General features: G+C 45.3%; 1 protein-coding gene across 5 annotated transcripts in view; it reads right to left on the bottom strand.

The window, feature by feature from the left end:
• Positions 1 to 1058: 1058 nt before the first annotated feature.
• LOC110497896 (placenta growth factor) overlaps positions 1059 to 16165 on the bottom strand; it is a 23546-nt gene continuing 8439 nt past the window's right edge. The window contains exons 1-8 of one of the 5 annotated variants that reach the window (XM_036954852.1): positions 13393 to 13549; positions 6073 to 6109; positions 4660 to 4754; positions 4359 to 4555; positions 4140 to 4219; positions 3971 to 4000; positions 3725 to 3787; positions 1059 to 3596 (exon numbers count right to left, since the gene is read on the bottom strand). In XM_036954852.1, the coding sequence (XP_036810747.1) occupies positions 3575 to 3596; positions 3725 to 3787; positions 3971 to 4000; positions 4140 to 4219; positions 4359 to 4555; positions 4660 to 4684 (417 nt within the window). In that variant the 5' untranslated portion in view covers positions 4685 to 4754; positions 6073 to 6109; positions 13393 to 13549 and the 3' untranslated portion in view covers positions 1059 to 3574. Of the gene's footprint in view, positions 3597 to 3724; positions 3788 to 3970; positions 4001 to 4139; positions 4556 to 4659; positions 4755 to 6072; positions 6110 to 13392; positions 13550 to 16165 lie in introns of those variants that run through there. The other 4 variants (XM_036954851.1, XM_021574347.2, XM_036954853.1 and 1 more) reach the window with 4 other exon arrangements.

The raw sequence follows: 16165 nt of genomic DNA, 5'->3' as shown, positions 1-16165 counted from the left end.
GACTTTACTCCCTCTGCTATATTGTGGATAAAGAGTTACTTGTCTAACAGAACACAGAGGGTGTTCTTTAATGGAAGCCTTTCCAACATAATCCAGGTAGAATCAGGAATTCCCCAGGACAGCTGTCTAGTCCCCTTACTTCTTTTCAATCTTTACTCATGAAATGCCACTGGCTTTGAGTGTCTGTGTATGCAGATGACTCAACACTATACCCGTCAGCTACTACAGTGAGTGAAATCACTGCAACACTTAACAAAGAGCTGCAGTTAGTTTCAGAATGGGTGGCATGGAATAAGTTAGTCCTAAATATAAAAAAAAAATAAAAGCGTTGCATCTGGGAAATATCATTCACTAAACCCTTCTCCTCGACTAAATCTTGCAATAAATAATGTGGAAATTTAGCAAGTAGAATCAGATTTAAAAATCAGATAAGAATACACCTTACAGAACAGTGGGGACTGTGAAGAGACACACACAGGCACAGACACACATACACATGATAAGACAAGCACTCTACACACACGTACACATGGATTTTGTATTGTAGATATGTGGTAGTAGAGTAGTGGCCTGAGGGAACACACTTAATGTTTTGTGAAAAGTGTTATGAAATGTAGTGTCATGTAATATTGCAAATTGTGTATATATCTGCCTTGATGTTGCTGGACCCCAGGAAGAGTAGCTGCTGCCTTGGCAATGGGGATCCTTAATAAATACAAATACACTTTGCAAAGGGTGGCTACTTTGAAGAATCTCAAATATAAAATATAGTTTGATTTGTTTAACACTTTTTTGGTTACTACATGATTCCACATGTGTTATTTTATAGTTTTGATGTCTTCACCATTATTCTACATTGTAGAAAATAGTAAAAAATAAATAAAAACCCTTGAATGAGTAGGTGTGTCCAATACTTCAAAACAGATTGAGCTGTGATCAACATCTCTCTATGTCTCCATCTCTCTCTCTCAAACACACGCCCACTCACACACACGCTCCACCCTCCCAACAAAGGGTTTATCACAACGACCCCAAAAAATGAAATTTTAGCCCCATAAGACAATTCTATATTTCTTTATTAACTGTTGCACACGCTTCACAGTTATAATATATATATATCTATTTACAATATATAATATTCACTCAGAGGTTTGGGCATATTCTTTTTCATGATTGATTACAACATCACAGATTTTATTTTGAGATAAAATGGATAGGCGTGCAGTACACTTCTCAGGAGCAAATTTGTTCTTGGTCATATTTCATGACATTTGAGATCTTAGTCCTCAAGTGGTTTACAAAAATACACAACAAGCACAAACGATGAAATAATTGTCCTCTCCCAAATGTTCAATGTCATTCATAGTCCTGTACATGTACACATCAACCCACACACGTGCCACTTCTTTATTCAATGAACAATACACAAAAAGGCCAGAATGAAAGTCATGTTAAAGACAGACCTACCACAGTGGAGGGCGATGTGATAGTGTACTGGATTAGTGTGACTGTAAAATGACTTGCAATATTTGATAGATAGGTGAGAGGATGAGAGGGGAATAGAAAACATTGAAACCCCAAGAGCAGCAACTCATTTTATTCTTTGGTTCAGCTGTGAGACAATCAGAAACATCCATTGTATTTTGACATACTGCATTTCTTAATGACAAACTAGTCTGAAAAGGCACAATGACGCCATAGGTCAAGGAATAACGACAGCAGAAGTTACAGGCCTATAAATGAAATAGAGAAACAAGGAGCCCACCTACTCTGAGGGTCTTGATCAGCAGGTTAAAATATTAACAGAGTTGATATGGTCCAGTAGGCCCTTTTCACAGCAACTAGTCAGTTGCTTAAATTGGTTTAACGTAGCTTGTTCTAATGCAGCTCCTTACATTGATACTGGAGTATAGGTCTACTTGCTTTGGAGTTATTCATTATTATGCTACATGGTCAATGACTTGGTGCCAGGTTTTTTAACACTAAGATGAATGATACGATATGTTACAGTATATTGCATAGCCTTACATGTATGTTGATTTCATAGTCCTTTTATGATGTCACTATTTAATTCCCTAAAAGTACAAACTCACAGGGGCATACCAACACATTGTCCTATGGGAAAAAAGACAATAGACATATAACTGTACCTATTATATCAATAATATCATTATATACTTAATCCACAGGCGGTCGGTGGCACCTTAATTGGGGAGGACGGGCTGAAAAGTCATCAATGGAATGGTATCGGACACATCAAACACGTTTTCCATTTGTTTGATACCATTCCATTCCAGCCATATGAGCCGTCCTCCCCTCAGCAGCCTCCTGTGACTTAATACTAAACAAATCTTTGTCTTTTATGTAAATACATTACTCTGAAAATTCCCTCTGTAACCACTGGAGGGAGATATTCTACTAGTATAGTCCTGTTACTGCTGCAGTGTCTGAGCGCTCAGTACATCCTGGTCTCCACCTAAGACTTGCAGGGTTGGGGAGTAACTGATTACACGCAGTCAAATTAAAAACATTTTTTAACCTGTAATCAGCTACCAGCAAAAATATTGTAATCCAATTACAGATACTTTTGAAAAACTAGATGATTACTTCTTGGATTACTTTAAATTCAGAAAGGATGTTTGTGAATATGTAAATTACACCTTTCTGTTTTCTCAATGACATTCAATTCAAAATTGAAAAAAGGTGCAAGTTTAAGTTTGTTCCACCTGAGCGAGTCGGTCTACAAGTCAGAGACCACTATGATGACACGCCAAATGCTTTTGATGGATTATTTTGGTCTTCTTCTAATGCCTCTTAATGGAAAGCAGATTACGTTACTGAGTTTGGGTAATCCAAAAGTTACGTTACTGATTACAAATTTGGACCAGTAACTAGTAACTGTAACAGATTACAATGAGAAAGTAACTTATCCAACCCCGAAGGATAGCACTAACTGTACTAATCCATAGTCCATGCATGATTGTACAAAGTTTTATACCACAAGACAAAAAGTTAAATATGACTCATTCAGTTGGGAAAATGAGTTTCTAGTCTACTTAGGAACCTACGTGCCGTGAGAGGACCACAAGTACTTGGTTAGTCGGTTAGTCCTAAAGATTTATTAAAACAACATTGCAATTTCATGAATAGAACATTTATTCATAAGTAGACCTATTATTTTTAAATGGGATCACCAGCAAAAACAACCACAGCAATAAAAAACAACACTAAACAATAATAATAATGTAATAATGCCAAACATATCCATCATGATTGTTAGTCTAAAACCTTAAAAAGTTTGGTCCTCCATTGCACTGCTTCACAGAAACACCTGTCAGGTCAGTTGTCACCAAGGTGTTTTTTTCACCCAGCAACATGTGCTTCCTGTAGAAGTTAAGTCAGAAAAACTCCCCTAGGCTGGAGAGCCTGTCAGTCACCATAACAACCCAGCTGATTGAGTCTCTAGGTGCAGAGAGACACAGTATTGTGTTTAGAAGACTCTTGATACTGTTAGCGCTGGGCAGAGAATAAATAGAGATGCCGGTTGCAACAGGTGTAGGGGCTGCTACTGCAGTTACCTGCGAGGGGGCTGACACCTTGGACACAAACAAGATAGATGACACATTAAAATGTTTGGCATTATTACTGTACATGGAAGTAGAAGGGGTAATGTGTGGTCGATGGATGGATTTATTTCTTAATTTTCCCAGACATCAGTACTCACCTGTCACAATCTTTCACTCTCTGTCTCTCCTTTCTTTTTCTTCCTCTTCCTCTTTGTCTCCTCCTGCAGAAAGACATCAGCAATATGAGCTCAACTAAATCACATCAAATCAAATTTTATTGGTCACATACACATGGTTAGCAGGTGTTATTGCGAGTGTAGCGAGTTATACTGTTATAGAGACAGCAAGATTTCTGTCCCACTCTCAAACTCTACAATGGACATTATGACAATTGCTATGCTCACCTTTCACTTTTCACCACAGCCTTCCTGATTCTGAGAATGAAATATGAACAACACAGATTAATTATATAAAACTCAGTCATATCATTTCACATAAGATCCTATTACAATGCAACTGATTTACATGACCAAAATTATTATTACCAAAGCAGGAAGTCTTTTTGTCTCTTACCTACATTCACATGTCTGGTGCTCCACAAAAGACATCTCAACGTATTCTTGACCCTGTTCCCCTGGCTTGATTTTCAACAACTGAGAATTAAGACAAATTGTTGAACATGTTGCGGGCGGAAAAGTAAAAAAAGATATATATGTTTTGTCCTGGCATGCAAATATGCACTGATGATCTCACAACACGGCAGCCATCCTCAGAAGGGATGGGCCCTATTACCTGCATGGAGACATTAGAGGTCTGAGTAGGATGGCACTCCAGATTCTCATCGCCACAGCAACCAGCGCAGCGCACCAGGGGCACACAGGAGGGACTATAGATGTGCTCCACCTCCCCGGGGTACTCCTGGACCACCTCCACCAGCTTCTCGATGGTCCGGCAGAAACTACGACCCCACACCTCCTGGAACATTAACACTGGGGGAGAGGAGAGAGAGAGGACAGAGGAGAGAGAGATGGTGAGACAGTTGTCCATCACAGGTCATATGAATAGAGGTGATAAGCTCATAAAGCCATTGTACAGAGTCCTGGATGCCCCAACCACATCCACGCCTGCCTCCTGGCAGCTCCACAGCCGGATGGATCTGGACCAGAGAAGAGATGGCTGGTGCTCAACCTGCACGTAGAGGAGATTACCAGTTTCAACACTCTTCAGGCGGGACAGACACACACTTGCACAATTACAGTGTGCCTCATTAGCCCGGTCTCATATAACATTGTGCAATTCAACGAGCAGAGTTTTCACACCAACTGGCTGAGTTATGTGTGTGTGTTTTCAGCTTCCTTTATATTTCCCTGTCTGCTTTACAGTTTTTTTTGCCGTAATGTACTCTACTCACTGTCTATGTTATTGCAACCACTAGGGCAAAAACAGAGCCATCTTCAGATCGTTTAAAATAGATTCAGGACACTCATTAAATTTTGCTGCTGAAACATTTTTTTTTTTTTAAATGTCATATGCCTGGTGTGTATCCTGTTATCATTTTTAAGAAAAATTGTTTGTGTAATACAAGCTTTCCTGTGGGAGCATATGTGTGAAAGTGTCCCCATAGCATCGTCAGGAAAGAAAAACAGGGTCCAACTCTGCCAGAACAAACAGAGAGGAAAGAGAAAACAAACGGTGGAAAAATGTCTATGAACAGAACCTGCCTGGAGAAGAGCTGAGCTGCCCCCCAGGCACCTCTGGGATTTGGCTGACCCTGGGGTCACCGCATGGAGCCCGGCACCACAACAGCTGTTTATAAAAGCAGACAGGCCAGGGAGGGGTGAAGGAGATGTGGTGAGGAGGTGGGGAGAGAGACGGGGTTATGGTAGCATCATACAGCTCTAAAGGCCCATCATTGGTCTAACCATAACTTCCCCACACTTCTCTGTCGGTATCTTGTCTTGATTTTTCCCTGCTGTTTTCCTCTATCCTCCTAACAGACTATAAGTGCAACGATTTACAGTATAGTGGGGGAGAGAGGGCGTGCGGAAGGAAGCGTGTGAAAGGGGTGTCCCCAGTACCTCATTCATCAGCCCCTGCATTACCCCTTCTGACAGCTGGGGGAACACAGTGACCTTGGGTAATCCCTAGCTGCTTGTCCTCTCTTACCCCCTCAACCCTGAACTCAACCCTGACCCCATTCTGAACTCAACCCTGAACTCTCAAACCTCAGAGCTGATTAAGTGACCTGACTTACTCCACCGTAATCAAGGTGCATTTCTTAACGCTGTTCAACAATACCTATATGTACACTGCTAATAGGTGAATCGATTCTGAATCAGGGGTTTGAAAGAAGACAAGCTACAGAGAGTGCTGTGGTACTGTGTGTCTTTCAGCATTGACATCTCTCACTGTACTAAATGGCTATGCAGCAAGGGAAGACGTTTCTTTGAAATATATGATCATCATTATCTAATTTGTGTAGTACAAATGCAGAGAAAATTCTTACCTCCAGTTGTGCTGTTTGAGCTGGATGAGGGCGTAATCTGTAAAACAAAACAGACAACGACTTAAGGGTTTTAAAAAAGCACCTGGACACTATAATTTATTTCACAAATAAAACTTTCCAGTCATCACAGACAATATATAGGGACTTGGAAGATCTACTGTGCTGCCAGAAGCTACACATAAACATTATGCTTGTCTTTGATAGTTACAGTTCTGGAAAGCATTTCATACAGTAACACCCCAATGTATTGGCCTGACTGTACTGTAGTACAGCTGTGTCCTCTAGTGGTTAAGATTGGAAATACAAGGAGACGGGGACTGCTTGCAGATGGAGCAGCTTTTTCATGATTCCTTCAATGGGAAACTCTGTTAGGCAAGAAACAGATCCAGTCTCTTATACAGCACATCCAACTGTTCAAGTTAAAAACTTGTTTCCTGTGGTGTAAGATTCAGCTCTCTATTTATTTTCCCATTGGCGGCTTCCCCCTCTGTCTTCATTTTTCCCATCATCCAATGATAAACAGTATGCATTTCTCATAGGGTTGCAATAACACAAAACCTCTGGGTGACTCCATCTTATGAGCTCAGGAAGAGAAATCTCCATTTGGTCAAATATCCTCCAGCAGGACCACTGGACAGACAGGCGACCAACAACCTGCTTCCTCAATTTGTCATCTACACCAGTGTTAAGTTTCACAGGCTGGTTGTCTGTGATGAGTACCTGATAACAATTATTTTTGATACACTGTCTGAGTATCCACCCAACTACTGTGTGTGTTACAATGCTGGTCCAACAGTTACCATAGCCTACAATGGAAAAAAATGGCACACAAGCAAAAAGACACACAGTCGGATGGAATAATGCCATGAGGTCTGTTTTTGACACAAACTGATCATCACAGAAATGCCTTCCTTCCTGTTGTGGACCAGAATAAGTCAGATAGTGAGGATAGTAGCTGTCAGGGGTTTGCTGCCATCAGTCAAATATGTCCAAACAATGTGAAGGAAGAGGAATGCCTGTCCAGCTTTCATAATGATAATCCATCTGTTATCGTGACAGCAGATGCCTGACACGCACACTTCCTCCTAAGTGCCTCTTAGTTTCCTGTGGCAGCCAGGCCTGAGCTGTAGGTGAAGAGGTGGAGGGTTCAGGATCTCTGCTCAACATCAGGAGACATTAGAGATACAGTATAAGAGATATTACAAAGTCACAAGCAGGGAGCACAGAAACCACAGAAACCCTCAAACCTGGTAGTTCTCCCAGTATCTCCTGATGTTCTGCACACAACCACCGGGGAACACCTGGTTGTTACTGATCCTTGGGTTAACCACTTTCCCCCAACATAGGCTCGTGGGTAGCCCCCCTGTGGTCCCATGGGTAGGCCCGTGGATATCCCCCCTGTGGGCCCGTGGGTAGGCCCGTGGATAGCCCCCCTGTGGGCCTGTGGGTAGGCCCTTGGGTAGCCTCCCTATAGGCCCTTGGGTAACCTCCTGTTGAACCCGTGGGTAGGCTTGTGGGTAGTCCCCCTGTGGGTCCATGGGTAGGCCCCCTGTAGGCCTGTGGGTCTGCAAGTGGGTGGCTTTTGTGTGTTGTCTGTCAAACTGCTGCACTACTCTCCTCTATGAAGGGTTACATCTAACATCAGTTAACCACAGAGCATCAGTTCACCAGCATTATTGTTAAGTAATTTCCCACTCAGTTGGGCATTGATTAATGTCTTTATACCCTGTCCACCAAATGCCAAGGTCATTCTATAAATCCTTTCCCAGAGTTAATTGGCATATGATTTGGGCCTTTCTTTTGCTTGGGTTTTCATGTGGTTTGGGAGGGGTTCCACTCCACCACTTCACAAGGGCTTTTTGGCCCAGAGCTGGCTTGCCTTTTGGTGTGTGGTGGGGCTGGGAGGATTTGCTGTGGATTTTCCGAGCCTGGGGTAAAGCCTTGAGTCTGGACACAATAAGGCAGCCTCTTGGCAGGCGCAGATTTAGAGATTTGGAGGCCGCAGGCACAGGGGCCTCGAGGGGTCTCCAAATAAAAATGTATTACCTTTTAATGTGCCATGAACACAACCAGTCATCATATTTTTGTCTAATTGTCAAGCAAATCACTTCAAAAAGTAGGTTACCTTCGCACGTTCATCTATAATAATTCCAGGATCCGAACAGCGACCTGTGTACCCGCCAACTTTCCTTCAATTTGTAAGTGGCTGAAGTTATCTCACCGGAGAAAGCATCTGAGCCAGCGAAACATCGGCCCTTTTGTCTTACCATACTGTATGTGGGCCATGTATCTGATGCTATCTGGCCAAAAAGAGTATGACACGCCATCTTTTTGACCAGACAGCATCAGCTACACGGGCTACACATACGTGTCCTATGTCTCTACGAAGATGGCAGTATTATCAGCAGCACCTGTCTTTTTACTAAAGAAATGCGTATTGTATCCCCCTAGAGTTTAAGGGCCTGGGGCTGGGTTTCTAGTAAGCTAACATATGGAATTGTTTTAAGATGGTCATACCAAGGATCATTTAACTATTTGATTTAAAATGGTATGACCCCTGTAGGTATAAAGAAAATAGATTTTGGGGGGGATGGATAAAACATTCAATTTGGTCTTACTGCTATTCGCCCATAGAATTGCATTGAATAACAGATTCATACGTGTAATCAAAACGACATATGTTTAAGTGTTCTATATCTGAGAGATGGAAATACCTGTATAACTTTTACATGGAAACGCCCTATTCACTTCCCAAAAAGAATTTGGCACGGTACCGGATTACCTTCAGACGAGTCCCGTGACACGAGCGTCATAGAGCACCATCGTGTTTGTGAGAGTCTCATCTTTCCATAGAGGGGTCATCATATTAGTGTGTAGCACAAACCGTTCGGACGCCATGTACGCCCAGCTCACGAGGCCCCATTCTTTTACTTTTAGATGTGTGTATTGGTGTGAATTGTGATATACTACTGCACTGTTGGAGCTAGGAACACAAGCATTTCACTACACCCGCAATAACATCTGTTAAATATGTCTATGTGACCAATAAAATTTGATTATGTGAGGCCTGATGCAATTGCATATTCTGCTTTATGGTAAGTCCACCAGTGCTTCTCGGCACCATCTGTGGCTGTGAGCAGGAGCGCAAGCTGCCCACAAATGTTTGGCAGATTAGCAGGGCTGCATGAGGATCCTCACGTAGCAACTCCTTACTTCGTGTGTGTGTGTCTGAGGATGTGAGAAGAGTTTGGGAGATGATTCAGGTTTAAAAAATACTGGCCCTTGTCAGATTGCAAAGTTACTTAGTATAAACTGGGAAACTGTTCTTAGTCTTGTCTCACTCTGGGATTACCACAGCTTCTAAATATCTACTGTGTGTCTCATTCCCACAGCTTGTCTGAGGCATATAAATTGACCCCCCTGGCGTAGTGTTACACAGAGTGAAACAGGGGAACCCAAGACCAGACGGGGATGAAGTAACCAAGGTATTCATTGGAGGGCTGAGTATTTGTAGAGGTCTTGATTATGGAACAAGTTGCAACTGGTGGGGATCTGCTCTGACTCCAGCACAGCTGTCTCCACCCACACAGATAGAGAGGCGGCAGGTCAAGAGACAGCAGTAGAGAGCGTTGCAGGAGTATATATGACAGTACTCGACCAGGCTTATCTGGGTGTGAGGAATAGAAATCCCGTAAGCGGCAGGGGTCCAGAATGTGATGGCGGGGCACCCAGCAGCGGTCCTCAGGCCTGGAACCCTCCCAGTCCACCAAGTACTGCTAGCCACAACCTCGACGGCGCACGTCCAGAAGCCGCCAGACAGTATAGGCAGGATGGTCATAGATGAGCTGCTGCAGGAAGAGACAGGGGATTGGAGCAGATAGGTATAATCAGCAATGCATTGAATGTAGGATGGATCCTGAGAGAGGCTGGGAGTTTCAGGCGCACCACCAAGGGGTTGATGACATAGTCAATTTCAAAGGGACCAATGAAGCCGGGGGGGGGGGGGGGGGGGGGGGGGGGGAGTTCGATGCCACCTTAAATGGCTACCCTAGTTTAGTGGTTAGAGCATTGGACTAGTAACCGAAAGGTTGCAAGTTCAAATCCCCGAGCTGACAAGGTACAAATCTGTCGTTCTGCTCCTGAACAGGCAGTTAACCCACTGTTCCTAGGCTGTCATTGAAAATAAGAATTTGTTCTTAACTGACTTGCATAGGAAAATAAAATGGTAGGTCCTTTGATGAGAGCCATACCTTTTGACCCGGGGTGTAGACTGGAGCTGAGGCCCGGCTATGGTTGGCTTGGGACTGGGTCCTGTCGGAGGCACAAAGGGCGCGGATGGTCCTGGACAGAGGGAACCGCAACCTCTTGGGTGGGGAACAAGGGGGGTTGTAACCCAGAGCACACACGAAGGGTGACATACCTGATGAGGCATTGGTGAGGGTGTTGTGGGCATATTCAACCCAGGGTAGCTGAGCGCTCCAGGAGGAAGGGTTAACAGAGGTCACGCAGCGTAGGGCAGTCTCCATCTCCTGGTTGGCCCGTTCGGTCGGGCCGTTGGTCTGGGGGTGATATCCAGAAGACAGACATTGATACCAAGAGCTGAAATGAAGGAACTCCCGGACATCTCTCTCCATGGTGGGCCACCAAAGCGCTGACGCAGGAAGGCGAGGGTCCAGTTCATACCAGAGGCGCCACCAAAGCGGGGTGAGCCAGAGGTGGAGCGGGGTCTACGTCCCGCACCAGAGCCGCCACCGCGGATAGATGCCCACCTGGACCCTCCCCTATAGGTTTGGGTTTTGCGGCCGGAGTCCGCACCTTTGGGGGGGGGGGGGGGGGGTACTGTCATGCCCTGACCTTAGAGACGTTTTATTTCCCTATTTTGTTAGGTCAGGGTGTATTGTGGGGTGGGCATTCTATGTTCTATTTTCTATGTTTTGTATTTCTTTGTTTTGGCCGGGCATGGTTCTCAATCAGGGACAGCTGTCTATTGTTGTCTCTGATTGGGAACCATACTTAGGCAGCCCTTTTTCCCACCTGTCGTTGTGGGTAGTTAACTTTGTTTGTGGCACTTAGCCCTGTAAGCTTCACGGTTGTTCAGTTTGTTTCTTGTTTTATTGGTGACATTTTGAGATTAAAAGGAAAATGTACGCTGCACCTTGGTCTTCTTCCTGCAATGACCGTGACATTCTGTCTGTGTTGTCGGTGGTGAACTGGCGAGAGAGGGCATCAGGCTTGGTATTCTTCGAACCAAGGCGATAAGTGAGTGTGAAATTGAATCTACTGAAAAACAAGGCCCACCTGGCTTGCCGGGAGTTCAGACATTTGGCGGTCTGGATGTAGGACAGGTTTTAATGGTCAGTCCACACAATGAAGGGGGTTACAGAGTCCTCCAGCCAGTGATGCCAATCCTCCGGAGCCAGCTTAACTGCCATGAGTTCCCGGTTTCCGATGTAAAAATGTCTCTCTGCAGGTGAAAGCTTACGGGAAAATAATGCACAGGTTTTCTGATCAGAGGGGGAACATTGAGACAGAACAGCACCTACCCTGGTGTCAGAGGCGTCCACCTCCACGATGAACTGGAGTTCTGGGTCGGGCTGAGTAAAGACCAGAGCGGAGGTGAAGCGATGCTTGAGTTCCAGGAAAGCTGCCTCTGCCTCAGGAGTACAGTGGAATGGAGTGGAGGTGGAGGTGAGAGTGGTGAGAGGTGCTGCTAGACGGATGAAACGTCTAAAAATGTTCAAACCCCAGGAAATGCTGTAGCTGCTTCAGGTTGGTGGGCGCAGGCCACTGACTGCCATGAGCTTGGCGGGGTCCATATGTAACTGTCTCTGTGCAATAATATAACCCAGGAAAAACACTGTGGCAGCATGGAACTCACATTTTTCAGCTTTACAAAAAGCTTATTCTCCAACAGCCGTTGAAGAACATGTTGCTGGTAAGCCTCAGGGTCCTTGGAAAAAAATCAGGATGTCATCTAAATAGACAAAAACTAAGCATTCAATCACATCCCTCAGCACGTCATTGACTAATTTCTGGAAAACAGCAGGGGCATTAGTAAGACCCAGTGGTGTGGTGCAGTCTTCCAACCATCCCCCTCTCTTATGCGGACAAGGCGGTAGGCATTCCGGAGGTCGAGTTTGGTAAACACCGTGGCACTATGGAGGGGGGCAAAAGCAGAGCTGATGAGTGGCAAGGGGTACTTGTTCTTTCTTAACAGTGATATTATTCAGCCCACGGAAGTCTATGCACGGCCTCAGTGACCCATCCTTCTTCACAAAGAAAAACCCAGCACCCATCGGGGAAGAAGATGGCTTGATAAGTCCTGCAGCCAGAGAATCCTGGATGTACCTCTCCATAGCCTTTTGTGCGGGGCAAGAGAGGTTAAGCAACTGGCTACTGGGGAGAGGAGCTCCAGGCTGGAGGTCAGTGGCACAGTTGTACAGCTGATGAGGAGGCAGCGACAGGGTGTGGTGCTTGCTGAACACAGGAGCTAGATCGTGATACTCAGGAGGAACTGATGGCAGGTCCGGAGGTTCTGGAATGAACTGGGGCACAGACAAGGCAGGGGGAAGGGCAGAATGTAAACAATTATTGTGACTAAATGTACTCCAAATGGTTACCTTTCCGGCGGTCCAGTCAATATGTGGGTTGTGTAGCTTTAACCATGGATGGCCAAGAACCAGGGGCGATTAAGGACAGTCAATTGTGGAAACTGATCTTTTCCTGGTGATTTCCAGGGAGATGCAGGATGACAGGGATGGTTCTCTCACAGACACAGGCGAGGAGCTTTCCATTGAGAATGTTGACATCGAGTGAAACAGTGTCCAGGCCCAACAGGTAACAAACAACACCTCGGTCCAGGAAGCTCTCGTTGGCACCCGAATCAATGAGGGCAGACAGAGGAAAAGCCTGGCTCTGCCACACAAGGTTGCCTTCAAGCAGGGGTCTGGGGGGAAGATGGGCAGGCGATTTGGCTCAACAGTATGTCCCCCACTACTTCCGAGCCCCCTCTTTTGCTGGATGCATGGAACAAGTGGAGACCAAGTGACGAACCTGGTCACAGTATAGGCAGCTCCTAGCGCCAATTCGTCATTGCTTCTCCTCTGGAGAGAGACAGGCCCGGCCGAGCTGCATGGGTTCAGGATCTGGACGAGCCTGGGGCAGTCGGAGAAGGAGGGAAAGGCACTGAAGCAGATGTTATGTGACATGCAACCCTACCTACCCTCTCCCTCCGACGCTCATGGAGACGGTTGTCGATATGGATAGCGAGAGAGATGAGTTCATCAAGTCCATCAGGCTCATCCCTGGACAAAAACTCACCCTTGAGGGTCTCTGAGAGACCAGAGAGTAGTAGAGTGGGGAATCCAGGAGTAGCAGGATGACGAGACGTGGAATAGGAGACAATCGGCTCGAAACACAAACTGACTGAGCAGAGATTACGATCTGGCGGCGTGGAAGTGGCAGGGCTGAGTGTTTGTAGAGGTCTTGATTATGGAACAGGTTGCAGCTGGTGGGGATCTGCTCTGATTCCAGCACACCTGTCTCCGCCCACACAATCACACACACAGAGAGAGAGAGAGAGAGAGAGGGAAAGGGAGATAGTAAAGGGGGATTGGCGGGAGGTCAAGGAGTCACAGGGTGAGCAGTAGAGGGCGTTGCAGGAGCAGATGTGACACGTAGAATAAGACCATAGTCTACATTTTATGTGCTATAGTAATAGGTATTGAATAGCTGACTTGTCCCATAGGGCTATCAGAAGAGAATGCTATTTCAATTTCATGGGGATTTTAGAAGCAGTAAGCCTAATACAGCCTAATACAGCACTCATGTGCTGCACTTCCACCTAAGACTTACCCAGCACCAGTGGGTCGTCAGTGTTTTATGTTAATGTAAGCTCTAGTGTTTTTATGTTTTCATCAGGAGTGTGACATCAGGAGTGTGGGGCGAGCCGAATCAACAATATCTGCATCATCAAGACAGTTATTTTGTGAGGTGTTGAAGTTCACAGTTAGCCATTGTTATGTAAATGACAGCTGAAAAGTACCAGTGGCCTGGCTTTACCCCCAAGTGAGAGCAAGTCCGCCGGAGCCATGGCCCAGTGAGACACGTAGATGGAGTCGGTCAATGGGCTGGATGCTGGAGGGGGTCTGTCTGTCTGTCTGTCTGTCAATGGGCTGGTGTTGAGCCAGAGGGCTCCCAGAGAAAGGCCATTCTCACTGTCTGATTACATGCTGAAGGTGTAGCAGGGTTCAAGCTCCTACAGCCCATCTCAGCCCTTCTATGCCTTGCCCTGTATTTGCTGGAGAGGTTTGCATGGTAATCTCTTCACATCCGTTTATCAAGTGCTGAGTGCTACTGTACTCTATACTAAACTGCTCCCTCTGACAGGACACTGGTGCACTTCACTGTAAGGGGTATCTGTAACTGCTAATGTAATGTGTCTGGAAACTTAGGTTTCTCTTAGGTATTGTTACCTTACCTTATACCCAACTTTAGAGTACACACAAATACTTTGAAATGATTCACTCTCTCTCCTGCATCTGATTCACCCTCCCTCCTGCGTTATGAAACAACTCTGGCTGCTGTGTGTTCCCTCCCTCCCTGGGTCAGACATGAGGGCCTGCCTGAGCTGCACGCTCCGTGCCCTGTGCTGGTGCTGCATGCTCTATACACTACGTAACTCTTCTCTGTCCTGACTCCCACACAGCTGAGATGTGTCATCGTTAACCTCCTCTCTCTTCAAGCCATCTGTGGGAGGCAAGTTTAAGGAGCAAAAATAAAATGAAATGGAGACTAAACAAAAATGGTCATTTAGGACTTTTTGGATGTGAGTCTCAGATGAGATGCGGAGATGCCCTGTTAGTTTATTGCAATGACTGTACTGATAATTACAACCACATGAATCACAACAATTTGGTACATAATGACTGAACTACAGACAAACACTACTTATTTTGATTCCTTGCACTGAGAGGTCCAGGAATTAATGGGAGACTTTGGCAATAACTATGACATTTGAAAAATGAAAAGATGAAAAGTCCCATGAAATGGGATAATATTGTTCAGGAACAGCCCTTTGTATAACCTCTTATGAGCCCTGCAAGAAGTTTTGCCAAATCAAATCACATTCCTGTTCATAACACAAATCAAAGACTTAATAGCATAGCAGCAGGTCCAAATAGACAAGACCTCTTCCTCCCCTGAGAGGGGTTGTAATGGTGGAGGTTACACGGAACTTGATTACATTGTCTGTCTGTCTCATCTCCTGTTGGACTGTCAACCTGTTACAGTACAGTGTGAGCTGGCCAGACATCACAGGACAGAGGAGCCAGATTTAGAAACTAGAAAGAGATAGTATAGTAACAGGCCCGCTTGGGACAATAAGGCCATCTTCCCCCATGTCAGACTTGATAGGGGAGTGAAAGCAAAAATGTCAGTTGATATTCAACAGACACACACCAGCCCCAAAATATCACAGTGATAGTGTGTCTCATTACAGTGTAGAAAAGACACAGGACAGAAGGGATCATATTCCTTCTATGTCTTTCACCTAAGCTTTTTCAAGGAAAGGGAAGGGGGAAAGGCCAGGCACAATTGAAGTTGCTCTGAATCTGTGGCAATGCCATTGTGGGTTGACAGGCCTTGGTTGTGTTTCAGGTCAGTGAGTGTAGGGGTTAGGGGGGCTAGGGAAAATCCAGCCAACATCCCACCCCCACCTCAGGACCCAGTCCAGTGGAGCACAGGAGCTGCCCTGGCCCAAAACACAGGGGCCACTGGACCACTGGAACTGTGTCATGTTGTAGGTCTCCTGCTGAATGGTGAGCCTGCCTCTAAACTTGAGACCACACTAGCAAAGCAAGAGACAGACAAACAAAAAAATGGACTAATAATTCCCTTATTAACCAGGTATTTTTTTCTTATGAGCATTTCCTCTTAAACATTGGATTCCACAAATCCATGACTATAAAATGAAATACGAGGCTCATCAATGAGTCGGTGTAAGGCCGTATCCATCGCCACTGGCTGAAAGGGAGAGTAGCACTCTGTTTTGTATACATTAGGTGAACAGCCCCAATGACAGCAGCCCCCCTGT

This window comes from Oncorhynchus mykiss, chromosome 19 (assembly GCF_013265735.2).
Source record: "Oncorhynchus mykiss isolate Arlee chromosome 19, USDA_OmykA_1.1, whole genome shotgun sequence".
In the NCBI taxonomy this organism is placed as follows: domain Eukaryota; kingdom Metazoa; phylum Chordata; class Actinopteri; order Salmoniformes; family Salmonidae; genus Oncorhynchus; species Oncorhynchus mykiss.
The sequence above is the reverse complement of the archived record's forward strand: the minus strand, read 5'-3'. Positions and strand labels throughout refer to the sequence as shown.